At 44.7% G+C, this 13,356-nt stretch overlaps 1 protein-coding gene across 6 annotated transcripts in view; it reads right to left on the bottom strand.

Annotated features, from left to right (window-relative positions):
* Nucleotides 1–13,356, bottom strand: part of LOC122552264 (nuclear receptor subfamily 5 group A member 2-like) — a 62,179-nt gene that overhangs the window by 21,673 nt on the left and 27,150 nt on the right. For all 6 annotated transcript variants that reach the window (XM_043694954.2, XM_043694952.2, XM_043694953.2 and 3 more), the window contains 2 exons: nucleotides 8,773–8,914; nucleotides 1,646–2,295 (listed from right to left, as the gene is read on the bottom strand). In XM_043694954.2, coding sequence (XP_043550889.1) covers nucleotides 1,646–2,295; nucleotides 8,773–8,914 — 792 coding nt within the window. The remainder of the gene's footprint in view (nucleotides 1–1,645; nucleotides 2,296–8,772; nucleotides 8,915–13,356) is intronic.

Below are 13,356 nucleotides of genomic sequence, written 5' to 3'. Positions count from 1 at the left end.
AATTATTATGGAATTCAAATTCTGTCATCTGCTATGGTGGGATTTAAACCTAGGTCCCCAGAACATTACCTGGGCCCCTGGATTAAAACCTAACGATGGTATCCCGATGCCATTGCCTGCTACCTGCTCATGTTGTCCACCTGTGATATATTATGGATGTCAGTGCCGCACAGTGCAGTTAATGGGATATGATTGTGCTAGTTATGAGAAAATAAATGCTGGTCTTACTCTGAAAACAACAGCAAGGAGAAACATGAGCAAGACTCAAGGAGGAGCTGAAGAGAAATGCTGGACCAGTGAGATGGATATGCAGTAGGACATATATAAATAACAAATGTACACGATTACTAAGAGTGAGAGTTTTACAATAAGTTAAGCATTAGTTAGAGAAGGGACTTGGAACAGTAACAGCCTAGTAGCACTAGGTTTAGGGTTAAGGTCAGAGTGCAAGTGTAGATATACCATGTCCCCGAGAGCCAAGAGAGTAGGGAATCTATGAAGGGTCATGCTGCTGGGAGAGTGTTTGGGAGAGACACTGTCCATGGATTTACTGCAGCCATTCCAAAGTATGGTCACCACAGAGTTTTGTCAAATCAATCAGTTCCACACACATTCTGTCAAATGCACTCTGTCACATATGTTCTGTCGAATGTACCCTGAGACATGGACTTGCGTATCCCACATGTTTTGTCACAGTGAAAATGCCAAATCCCTTCTTTGAACTCTATTTGAAACATCTCATAAATTTCCCAATGGCATCGGCAAAGAACTTAGACTTAACTCTTGTAATTTATCAGGTGATTTTTAAGGTGCTGTGAGTTTGAGGATACATTGCACACTTATAACCTCCGAAGCCTGAATACTATCCTACAAAGGTGGTGCAGTAGGAGAGAAGATTTTGTTACTTCTGGCATGATGATGTTGTGGCTTTAAGAGATGTCTTGTCCTAGTTACGTTTAGAGAGAGTTTGTGGGACAGGTGAAGAGCGGTCTATGAGAAGATAAACAACTTGTAAAGCCTTGAGAGTTTTTTTTAAGTGGCTGGAACAATAGAAGCAGCCTGACTGGGTGTGGTCAAACTCACCCCCCTCAGAACCAGGGATTTTTAGCTTTTATTTTTCAGCAGTTGCTGTTGGGGTCTTGAAGCTGTTTTTCCTTCTCTCAATTACACTCAATAGCTGGGGATTCTCTTCCTGGGCTGCTGAATTGCATTTGAGACAAAATCTGTTTTTCTGAATTTGCCTTTTGCCAAGGGGTGTGTTTAGGGGATGTTACCACATTGGAACTGTTAATTAGTAATAGTTACTGTATCTATTATTCTGTTACGTTTTCCAATAGAGTTAAATTATTCTGAATTCCTCTTTTGTTTTGGTTGCATTTTAATTACAGTGTTTAAATTAATTGTGTTTGGCTTAACGTCGAGTAGTTTGATCAATCGTGTCATATTTGGACCACAGCACTTCATATTAATTTTAATATAGGAAAAAGTTAGGGTCTAGGCTACCTTTTTAATATATTTTGGTGGGGTGGGGGTGGGGTTAGTCTGGTCCATAAGGCTAGGTTATGAACATTTTTAATGAGCTATCAAAATTGATGAACAATTGGCCAATGAAGGTGAAAAAAGCCCATTCCTTTCTATACATTACCTTCAGCTCCTTGAAGTATATACTGCTTCTGGCCCACTCCACCAAGGAGAATAAGGTTTGGTCAGCCATCTTGCACATGATTCCAAATGTATTGAGCCTCTCGTGTTTCCCCCTGGCGGTCTGCTCTTGCTGGAGGTAGCTTAAGATCTTTGCCTGGACCTGTGCCTCATCTGGTTCACACTTCACCAGCTCCTGGATGAGCTGGGGCACAGCGGCCGATGGACTGGGCCTGTAGGCCTCTGGGTACGGGCTGCTGAGCAACGGCTCGGGTGAGCCGGGGTATCTGGGGTCCATGTGCTCCGACTTGACGTGGCAGCTCAGGAAGGGGTTGCACAGGTGGTAACCCGGCAGGGTTCCGTTTGCAGCCAGGGGAATGTTGACTGGCATAGTGCCCGCCACACCGCTCTCGCAATCCCCCGCTGACAGGCTGTGGTAGCTGAAGGAAAGGCATTTGGACGGAGAGTGTAGGCTCTCACTGGGGACGGGGGCACTGAGCTCCTTTGGTACGCCTTGCATTACGTAGGGGGCAGGGTCCAATTTGATTCCACTGCCATGAACGAGAGCCTTCTTCTGCTGCTTCAGCGCCCTGTCTTGCTTATACAAGGGCCCAAACTTATTCCGACCTCCTCTCATGCGATCTGCTCGTACAGCTGATGAGGAAAGAAAACATTGAGTTACTGAATAACTTGTCTGTCAGCAGATAAGCATGAATGTGTATTCATTTTTGCAAAGGGAAATTACTTTCATCTTTCTTGACCCTCCTTTACTTTCCGTCCATTCTTGCTCCAGCCCAGTCCTCACAGTTCCATTCAGCTCAGGGTGGGTTTGCTGTTTTACACCACGCGCTGTTTGTTGTGTATAAACCCAGCCACGGATAGTGAGAGGCAACTGGGGATGGAACCCACTTGGGTCGTCACCCACACTACATTGGCACCTCATCGCTAATTCCACAATTCTGACGGGGAGATGAGATATCAGGAGATTCAATGTATCGGGGTTGGTGAGGGAGAAAGTGAGAGGCTACAGGCAATCCAGGCATGAGATCATTTCCTTCTATCTCGATCCAGAACAGGGGAGGGGGAGAGAGAGAGAGAGAGAGAGAGAGAGAGGTATGGAACAGGAAACTCACTGAGAGTCATAGAGATGTACCGCACTGAAACAGATCCTTCGGTCCAGCTAGTCTGTGCCAACCAGATATCCCAACCCAATCTAGTCCCACATGCCAGCACCCGGCCCATATCCCTCCAAATCCTTCCTATTCATGGACCCATCCAGATGCCTTTTAATTGCTGCTGTTGTATCTGCCTCCACCACTTCCTCTGGCAGCTCATTCCATACACGCACCACCCTCTGTGTGAAAATGTTGCCTCTTAGGTCTCTTTTATATCTTTCCCCTCTCACCCTAAACCTATGTCGTCTAGTTCTGGACTCCCCCAACCCAGGAAAAAGACTTTGTGTTTACTCTACCCATGCCCCTCATGATTTTATAAACGTCTATAAGGTCACCCCTCAGCCTTCGATGCTCCAGGGAAAACAGCGCCAGCCTATTCAGCCTCTCCTTATAGCTCAAATCCTCCAACCAGGGCAGCATCCATGTAAATCTTTTCTAAACCCTGTCAAGTTTCACAACACTTTTCCAATAGGAAGGAGACCAGAATTGCACGCAATATTCCAACAGTGTCCTAACCAATGTCCTGTACAGCCGCAACATGACCTCCCAACTCTTGTACTCAATACTCTGACCAATAAAGGAAAGCATACCAAACGCCTTCTTCACTATCCTATCTACCTGCAACTCTACTTTCAAGGAGCTATGAACCTGCACTCCAAGATCTCTTTGTTCAGCAACACTCCCCAGGACCTTACCATTAAGTGTATAAGTAACGCTAAGATTTGCTTTCCCAAAATGCAGCACCTTACATTTATCTAAATTAACTTCATCTGTCACTCCTCAGCCCATTTGCCCATCTGGTCAAGATCCCATTGTAATCTGAGGTAACCTTCTTCGCTGTCTACTACACCTCCAATTTTGGTGTCATCTGCAAACTTACGAATTGTACCTCTTATGCTCGCATCCAAATCATTTATGTAAATGACAAAAAGTAGACGACGCAGCACCGATCCTTTTGGCACTCCACTGGTCACAGGCCTCCAGTTTGAAAAACAACCCTCCACCACCACCCTCTGTCTTCTACCCTCGAGCCAGTTCTGTATCCAAATGCTAGTTCTCCCCATATTCCATGTGATCTAACCTTGTTAACCAGTCTACCATGAGGAACCTTGTCAAACGCCTTACTGAAGTCCTCATAGATCACATCTACCACTCTGCCCTCATCAATTAGATTACTTACAATGTGGAAACAGGCCCTTCGGCCCAACAAGTCCACACCGACCCGCCGAAGCGCAACTCACCCAGACCCATTCCCCTACATTTACCCCTTCACCTAACACTACAGGCAATTTAGCACGGCCAATTCACCTAACCTGCACATTTTTGGACTGTGGGAGGAAACCGGAGCACCCAGAGGAAACCCACGCTGACACAGGGGGAATGTGCAAACTCCACACAGACAGTCGCCTGAGGTGGGAATTGAACCTGGGTCTCTGGCGCTGTGAGGCAGCAGTGCTAACCACTGAGCCACTGTGCCACTTTTTCAAAAAGCTGAATCAAGTTCATGTGACATGATTTCCCATGCACAAATCCATGTTGACTAGCCCTAATCAGTCCTTGCCTTTCCAAATATGTGTAAATCCTGTCCCCCATGATTCCCTCCAACAACTTGCCCACCACTGATGTCAGGCTCACTGGTCTATAATTCCCTGGCTTGTATTTACCACCTTTCTTAAATCATGGTATCACGTTGTCCAACCTCCAGTCTTCTGGCACCTCACCTGTGACTATTGATGATACAAATATCTCAGTTCGAGGCCCAGCAATCACTTCCCTAGCTGCCCACAGAGTTCAAGGGTACACCTGATCAGGTCCTGGGGATTTATCCACATTTAACTGTTTCAAGGTATCCAGCACTTCCTCCTCTGTAATAGGAACATTTTTCAAAATGTCACCATCTGTTTCCCTACATTCTATATCTTCCATATCCTTTTCCACAGTAAACACTAATGCCAAATACTCATTTAATATCTCTCCCATCTCCTGTGGCTCCACACAAAGGCTGCCTTGCTGATCTTTGAGGGGCCCTATTCGCTCCCTAGTTCCCCTTTTATCATTAATGTATTTGTAAAAATCCTTTGGATTCTCCTTAACCCTATTTGCCAAAGATATCTCATGTCCCCTTTTTGCCCTCCTGATTTCCCTCTTAAGTACACTCCTACTTCCTTTATACTCTTCTAAGGATTCACTCGATCTATCCTGTCTATATCTGACATATACTTCCTTCTTTTTCTCAACAAACCCCTCAATTTCTTTAGTCATCCAACATTCCCTACACCTACCAGCCTTTCTTTTCGCCTTAGCAGGAATACAGTAGCGCCTCGACATACGAACGACCCCGTTCACGAACAAATCGGTTTACCAACAGGATTGTACGTAAAATTTTGCTTCAACGTATGTATGAAATTCAAGGTACGAACAAAGGTACGAACGCAAAAAGCCCGTGTGCGACCACGTGGTTTCATTGTTCTGCTTTGCTACGCACTTGTTGAACGCAAAAGCTCTCGGGCCCCGCGTGATCTCATTCAGTTCGTCTTTGGCGCGTGTGCTGTGAACAGCGTTCGTTACTACGTCCGAGCATTCTTACGGTATCCGAACAATGGGAAAAATTGATTCAATTTGCGAACTTTTCGGTTCGGGAACAGGGTCCCAGAACGGATTAAGTTCGTAAGTCGAGGCGCTACTGTATACTGTCTTTATACTCTCGTTATCTCATTTCTGAAGGCTTCCCATTTTCCAGCCGTCCCTTTACCTGCGAACATCTGCCCCCAATTAGCTTTTGAAAGTTCTTGCCTAAAACCGTCAAAATTAGCCTTCCTCCAATTTAGAATTTCAATTGTTAGATCTAGTCTATCCTTTTCCATCACTATTTTAAAACTAATAGAATTATGGTCACTGGCCCCAAAGTGCTCCCCTACTGACACCTCAGTCACCTGCCTTGCTTTATTTCCCAAGAGTAGGTCATGTTTTGCACCTTCTCTAGTAGGTATTTCCACAAACTGCATCAGAAAGTTTTCTTGTACACTCTTAACAAATTCCTCTCCGTCCAAACTTTTAACGCTATGGCAGTCCCAGTCTATGCTTGGAATGTTACAATCCTCTACCATAACCACCCTATTATTCTTACAGATAACTGAAATCTTCTTACAAAATTGTTTCTCAATTTCCCGCTGACTATTGGGGGGTCTATAATTCAATCCCAATAAGGTGATCATCTCTTTCCTATTTCTCAGTTCCACCCAAATAACTTCCCTGGATGTATTTGTAGGAATATCCTCCCTCAGTACAGCTGTAATGCTATCCCTTATCAAAAATGCCACTCCCCCTCCTCTCTTGCCTCCCTTTCAATCCTTCCTGTAGCATTTGTATCCTGGAACATTAAGCTGCCAGTCCTGCCCATCCCTGAGCCATGTTTCTGTAATTGCTATGATGTTCCTAGCCATGCCCTGAGTTCATCTGCCTTCCCTATTAGGGCCCTTGCATTGAATTTAAATGCAGTTTAATTTATCAGTCCTACCTTGTTCTCTGCTTTGTTCCTACCTGCTCTGACTGTTTGACTCACTTCTTTTCTCAACTGTTCCAGTCTCAGATTGATCTCTTTCCTCACTATCTCCCTGGGATTCCCCCCTCCCCTTACTTGTTTAAATCCTCCTGAGCAGCTCTAGAATATCTCCCTGCCAGTATATTAGTCCCCTACCAATTCAGGTGCAATCTATCCTTCTTATACAGGTCACTTTTACCCCAGAGGAGGTTCCAACAATCCAAAAATGCGAATCCTTCTCCCATACACCAGCTCCTCAGCCACGCATTCATCTCATCTATCCTCCTATTCATATCCTCACTAGCTTGTGGCACTGGGCATAATCCAGATATTACTACCCTCGAGGACCTCCTTTTTAAATTCCCGCCTAACTTTCTATATTTTCCCTTCAGAATCTCATCCTTTTCCCTTCCTATGTAGTTGGTACCAATGCGTACAATGGCCTCCTGCTGGCCCCTCTCCCCTTTGAGAACATTCTGCACCCTCTCTGAGATATCCTTGATCCTGGCACCAGGGAGGCAACACACCATTCTGATTTCTCACTGCTGGCCGCAGTCCCCCTGACTAGAGAGTCCCCTATCACAATCGAACGCTTGGAACCTGATGTACCCCTCATTACATTAGAGCTAATCTTTATATCAGAAACCTGGCTGTTCATGCTACATTCCCCTGAAAGTCCATCACACCCTACAATTTCCAAACTGCTTGTTTGAAACGGGGAAAGCCACAGAAGACTCCTGTACTACCTGCCCATCTCTCCTACCTTTCTTGGAGCTAACCCATCTACCTGACTGTATTGGTGGCTTTTCTCCCTTTCTATAACGGCCATCCATCACACCCCCTAGCTCTTGAAAATTCCTTATTGGCTCTAACTGTTGCTCCAACCAATCTATTCGATCTGACAGGATTCGCAACCAATGACACTTATTGCAGATATAATCCACAGTAACCCTCAAACTCTCCTGAAACTCCCACATCCGACAAAAACAGCATATCACTTTACTAGCACCCATGTTGCTTCTTCCAATCTACAGACCCAGAAAATAGACCGCCTTATTGCTCTACAACACCTGCTCCAGGCTAACTTAATCCTTATGGCTTATATTTTTAAAATTTAATCAGGAGACAATAAAAAAGATATAATCAAGAAAGAACCCACTCTACTCAGTATTGTAGATTTACAGCAAGGCTATACATAAAACTATTTACGTTTCTGTTTCTGTGCTGTGACCACTCCCAAACAGGTTCCCTCAAGATTAGTTGTGAATTTCGCTGATTAGGTTTTCCTGGACACACTCCCGATGTCCAGTGATACATGAATTCAAACAGCCAAGGCAGTAACTGAGCAGATTCACTGCTGTGTCAGTTAGCAGTGTAGATTTCTTCTCTCTCTCCCTTACAGACCATGTGCTCGCTGCCTTTGTCTGTCTTTCTTCCTTTTAAAAGTGCCGTTGTTTTGACTTTTTTTAAAGTTCCAAAACAATTGCAACAGCATATAAAACAATAATTGCTGCTCCTGGAATCGGAGGAAATCTCCTCCAACACCTAAACTACCCCGAAAAAGGAACAGCCTGTTATAGCCAGAAATCTTTCCTGTCGTCCATCTTGGGTTACCCAGAATCCTTGTTAAAGGGTAGATTATATGACACGTGTCCATTATCTGTACATACACCAACCTCAGTCCATTTGCAATTAGGTGCTACTGGTGTACCCAGGGCATTGTTGCAAGATTACCCAGTTTCCACATTCAGTGAAATGAAGTTAACATTTTTTTCCCTATGTGCATTATGTCTATAGAGTTTTATGGCTTATATTTTTAAAATTTAATCAAGAGACAGATCCCAATAAAAAACATATAATCAAGAAAGAACCCACTCTACTCAGTACTATATTCTGAATCAGGATAGAATTGGACCCAGTATGATTAAATGGCCCAAGCTCAGTGTCTATGCCCGCACATGATCTATATCGAGTTGTAACTTCTCTGGGAGGATGGCGGGGGCGAGGGGTGTTCAATGTCCACAAATTAATTCCCCAACAACTCGAGGTTGAAGAACATCAGAGGGAAAAATAATGTATCATTTCCCATTTCTAGTGGACATTGGTGAGATTTTGGTTTCAGGTACCAAGTGCGTTGTTACCCATGTTCAGAGCACTTCCTCTTGACAGAGAGGATATTTACCCCCTTCTAAATCCCTTCATGGCCTCTTGCCTCCCTTCCACGGTCCTAAAACCTTCCGAGATCTTTGCTTTGTACCGATTCAGGCCTCTTGAATATCCCTAATTCCCACCTCTCCATCATGGGTGACACAGTCGCTCAGGCCCTCGATCTGTGGCCTTTACACCTAAAGGTGCCACATAAATGCACAGTGCTGTGTTCTTTCAGAAAAGAATGAATATGAATGAAGTAATTACCTTCCAGCTTCATTCCGACAGTCAAACATTTTTGGAACCGGCAGTAAGGGCACCGTTTCCTCTGGGTTTTGTCGATTTGACAGCATTGGTTTTCTACACAGGTGTAGCGTTTGTTATTCTGAACTGTGCGTTTGAAAAAGCCCTGAAATAGAAGCATACACACAGCTTCTTAATTTAGTTAATCAATAACACTTCCTGTGAGATGTGGACAGGCAGCTGTCTATACAAGGCAGATACCAGACTAGGAAGTGCTGCTCTGACCTCTTATTTCCACAGCCTGAAGTCAGCCAGAGATTTCAACTATTTCCTTTTGCCTGTTTAGAGTAACATTGCTGCTTTAAGGTATGATGTCATGACTGTTTAAGCTTTGTCTGGAGCGCAGGTTCGTGCCCACTCAGAGTAACCCTATTCCCTGCAGTATATTTTGAACGTGTTGATTTTGGAGAAGGTACAAAGTACAATGCAACGCTGCAATGAGATTATATGTTGGAAGAACAACCTTAATATCAAAAAAGAAGTTAGGAATATGTGCAGGAGTAGATTATTCAGGCAGTCAAGCCTGCCCCACCATTTAACAAGAACATGGCAGATTTGATCTTGACCTCTACCTCACTTTCATGTGTCTTCTCCATACCCCTGCATCATTTCTAGTTCAAGAACTTGTACATGTCCAATTACCCAGTGCCTATTGCTGTCTGAGGCAGAGAAGTCGCAAGATTCATGACCCTCTACGAACATGAATTCTTCCTCACCTCCGTGGTGAATTGGAGGCCTCCTGTTCTGAGAGAGTGATCTCTTGTTCCAGACTCCCCCACGAGAGGAAATGACCTCATAGTGCCTGCCCTGTCAGGCTCTCTAACAATCAAATACATGCCCAAGTGGTCAGTCTAATATTGGAATGCTATGAAGAGCTTTGGTCCCCTTATCTAAGGAAAGGAAAGAAATCCAAAGAAATTCATGTGGTTATTCCCAAACTTTCTAATGAGGAGAGCTTGAGTAGATTGGACTTGTAATTATTGGAGTTCAGTAGAATGAGGGAAGGCATTACTGAACATGAAAGATTCTTAGGGGACTTGACGTTTAGATGTGGAAAGATGGTTTTCCTCTTATGGGAGAGTCTAGGACCAAAGGGCATCATCTCAGAATAAGGAGTTGCACATTTAAGTCTCATTTCTTCTTTCAGAGTGGAATGAGTCTGTGGAATTGTTTATGGCAGAGGACTGCTGAGTCTGGGCCATTAAATATCCTCAAAGATGAGAGAGACAGATTTCTAATCAGTACGGGCATCAAACTAAGGGGGACAGGCAGGGAAGTGGAGCTGAGGATAATCAGATCTGCCCTGATCTCATCGAATGGCAAGCAGATTTGACAGGCCGAGTGGCCAACTCCACTCCTACCTCTTCTGGTCTAATTGTTGTGGTCATAAGAACACCTCTTATTCCAGTGTGCAGGGGCGGGACGGTGGCTCAGTGGTGAGCACTGCTGCCTCACAGCACCAGGGACCCAGGACTGATTCCACCCTTGGATGAGTGTCCGTGTGGAGTTTGCACATTCTCCCCCTTGTCTGCGTGGGATTCGTCCGGGTGCTCCAGTTTCTTCCCACAGTCCAAAGACGTGCAGGTCAGGTGAATTGGCCAATTGTTCACGGATGTGTAGGCTAGGAAAATGCAGAGGATTAGGGGAATGGATGGGATACTCTTCAGAGGGTTATTATGGACTTGTTTGGCCTAAGGGCCTGTTTTCCCACCGTAGGGATTCTACGATTTCAAAGGCATAATCTGCTCAAATTTGTGAAAGAGAGTTTCTCTGAAGTGGCTGTGATACAATAATATTCTTCCCTCGTTAAGTCAGAGTCATAGAGTCATAGAGATGTACAGCGTGGAAACAGACCCTTCGGTCCAACCCGTCCATGCTGACCAGATATCCCAACCCAATCTAGTCCCACCTGCCAGCACCCGGCCCATATCCCTCCAAACCCTTCCTATTCATATACCCATCCAAATGCCTCTTAAATGTTGGAATTGTACCAGCCTCCACCACTTCCTCTGGCAGCTCATTCCATACACATACCATCCTCTGCATGAAAAAGTTACCCCTTAGGTCTCTTTTATATCTTTCCCCTCTCACCCTAAACCTATATCCTCTAGTTCTGGACTCCCCAACCCCAGGAAAAAGACTTTACCTATTTATCCTATCCATGCCCCTCATAATTTTGTAAACCTTTATAAGGTCACTCCTCAGCCTCTGACGCTTCAGAGAAAACAGCCCCAGCCTGTTCAGCATCTCCCTGTAGTTCAGATCCTCCAACCCTGGCAACCCTTGTAAATCTTTTCTGAACCCTTTCAAGTTTCACAACATCTTTCCGATAGGAAGGAGATCAGAATTGCATGCAATATTCCAACAGTGGCCTAACCAATGTCCTGTACAGCCGCAACATGACCTCCAACTCCTGTACTCAATACTCTGACCAATAAAGGAAAGCATACCAAATGCCTTCTTCACTATCCTATCTACCTGCGACTCCACTTTCAAGGAGCTATGAACCTGCACTCCAAGGTCTCTTTGTTCAGCAACACTCCCTAGGACCTTACCATTAAGTGTATAAATCCTGCTAAGATTTGCTTTCCCAAAATGCAGCACCTCGCATTTATCTGAATTAGAGACCAAAACTGAGAGTTCAAGTCACACCTTGGCTAGTTCTGAATTCGATAAGGCTGCCTGGTTCTGGGATAATGAAAACACTGTGTAAAAGTGATTAATGCCAGCTAAAACCAGAGCTGGTTCACTGAGGGGAGGGAAATTTCCAGTTCTTCGCCAATCTGCCTTACGCAGGGCTGTAGTCCCACAGTTACACAATTGACTCCTTGTGCCTGCTGAAAGATAAGAGTTCCTCTCCAGGTCGGAAGCTCAAACAATGGCAGTGGGTCAACCTCACATCCCGCTCTCTCCCATTTCTCTCTCTAGGATGTCAATGGGATGCCAACGTGCGGATTACTCATGGTCCCGATGGATTTATTCCAGCACCTCTGGTGAAATTATACTCAAGGTAATTACACACAAGCCTGTTGAACTTCTCTCATTGTGGAAATCACAGAATAAGCTTTGAATGGGGACTTGGGTGTCATCCAGGTCATGAATATGCAGCAGTGAGTGAACCTGCCTACCACACCGTTTTATGGTTTAACGGCACCATGTAACAGGAGGTGACTCTGTTAATCTTTACCGAGTAAAGCCTATCCTTGTAGCTTCCTTCTTTCCTGGTGGTTGCTGTGTGTGGGATGTACTGGTTATTTGCACGGAGTAATGGAAGCTGTGTTTTCTGAATTAGTGATTGACGATCATTAACGTTGCACAAGGAAGTGAACCAGAAACCACCCCTCCTGCTTTGTTTCTTGATCAGTAATGGCCCTGTTGATATGCAAAGTTTGTTTTGAATGCTCCTGTAAGTCTTCCCTTGGTGGCGTCTGCAATGTCAACTCCTCAAGGTAAAAACAATGATTGCAGATGCTGGAAACCAGATTCTGGATTAGAGTGGTGCTGGAAAAGCACAGCAGTTCAGACAGCATCTAAGGAGCAGGAAAATCGACATTTCGGGCAAAAGCCTTTCATCAGGAATGTCAACTCTTCCCCAATAGCGGGGCAGGTAGTCCCCACCTGGAATCCCTCAGACCTTGAATCCCAGGCCCCAGTCTCACTGTCTATCTCTCTCACTGTCACCTCCTTTGAGATCCATAAAACATACCTCCTTCTCCTAAGACTTATCCTTTTACCATCTTGTGTGGGGCTGGTTCTCGAACTTTGTTTGATAGATCCTCTGCCGTTAAGCAACTTGGGATGCCATAATACACAAAAGACTACTTGATGCAGAAGCTGAACTTTTGATGCTGAGCATATGTCCTCAGAGCTGGGATGGATCAAAGAGAGGGTGTTTCTTACACTATTGTTGTGCCTGACCTGAGATAGACAGTAGGAGGGCAGTAAGGGGGGGACAGGTCACTTGTCAGCAGTGGGCACAATTGGTTAAATTAATACAAACTACATTTTTTTAAAAACAAAAAAAAAATCCCTTCCTATGTTAATAGGCCCATGTGATAAAGACTTTTCATTGTCAACTCCCAGTTGAAAGCACCATCCTGTTTATGAAGAGCATTGTTTGACAAGCTTATTTGTTTTCAAACCCATCAGCTCTCCTGCTGCATCCTTCCCCCACTAACCTCTACGCTGACTTATCGTTCAGCAAAATCCTATTTAGGCAGCAGAATAAGACTTTTTAACCCTCTCAAGCAGATTGTGACTAGATAGGCAAACGATGCCTCTCCCAGTGGCCCAGACTGGAGAGGATTTGCTAAGTGGAATTGAAACATTAGCTGGTGTAATGTCTAGGCTGTCACGTCAATGCAGTGCTGGGGGGAATGCTGCCCTTCCATGGAGGCTATCTTTTCAGTGACCCATTAAACCAAGGAGCCTTTTGGGAAAAGATGCTAAAACCCTATTTTGATGAGGAGCAAACAAGCTCTTCCAGTTAATATTTATCCTTCAACCAACATAATAGAATCCCGACAGCAGGCCATTTGACCCAGTTAG

This window comes from Chiloscyllium plagiosum, unplaced genomic scaffold (genome assembly GCF_037043375.1).
Source record: "Chiloscyllium plagiosum isolate Xiang-an unplaced genomic scaffold, Cpla_swu_hap1 HiC_scaffold_45, whole genome shotgun sequence".
Taxonomy (NCBI): Eukaryota; Metazoa; Chordata; class Chondrichthyes; order Orectolobiformes; family Hemiscylliidae; genus Chiloscyllium; species Chiloscyllium plagiosum.
Note: the sequence above shows the minus strand (reverse complement) of the source record. Positions and strands in the feature narration are given on the sequence as shown.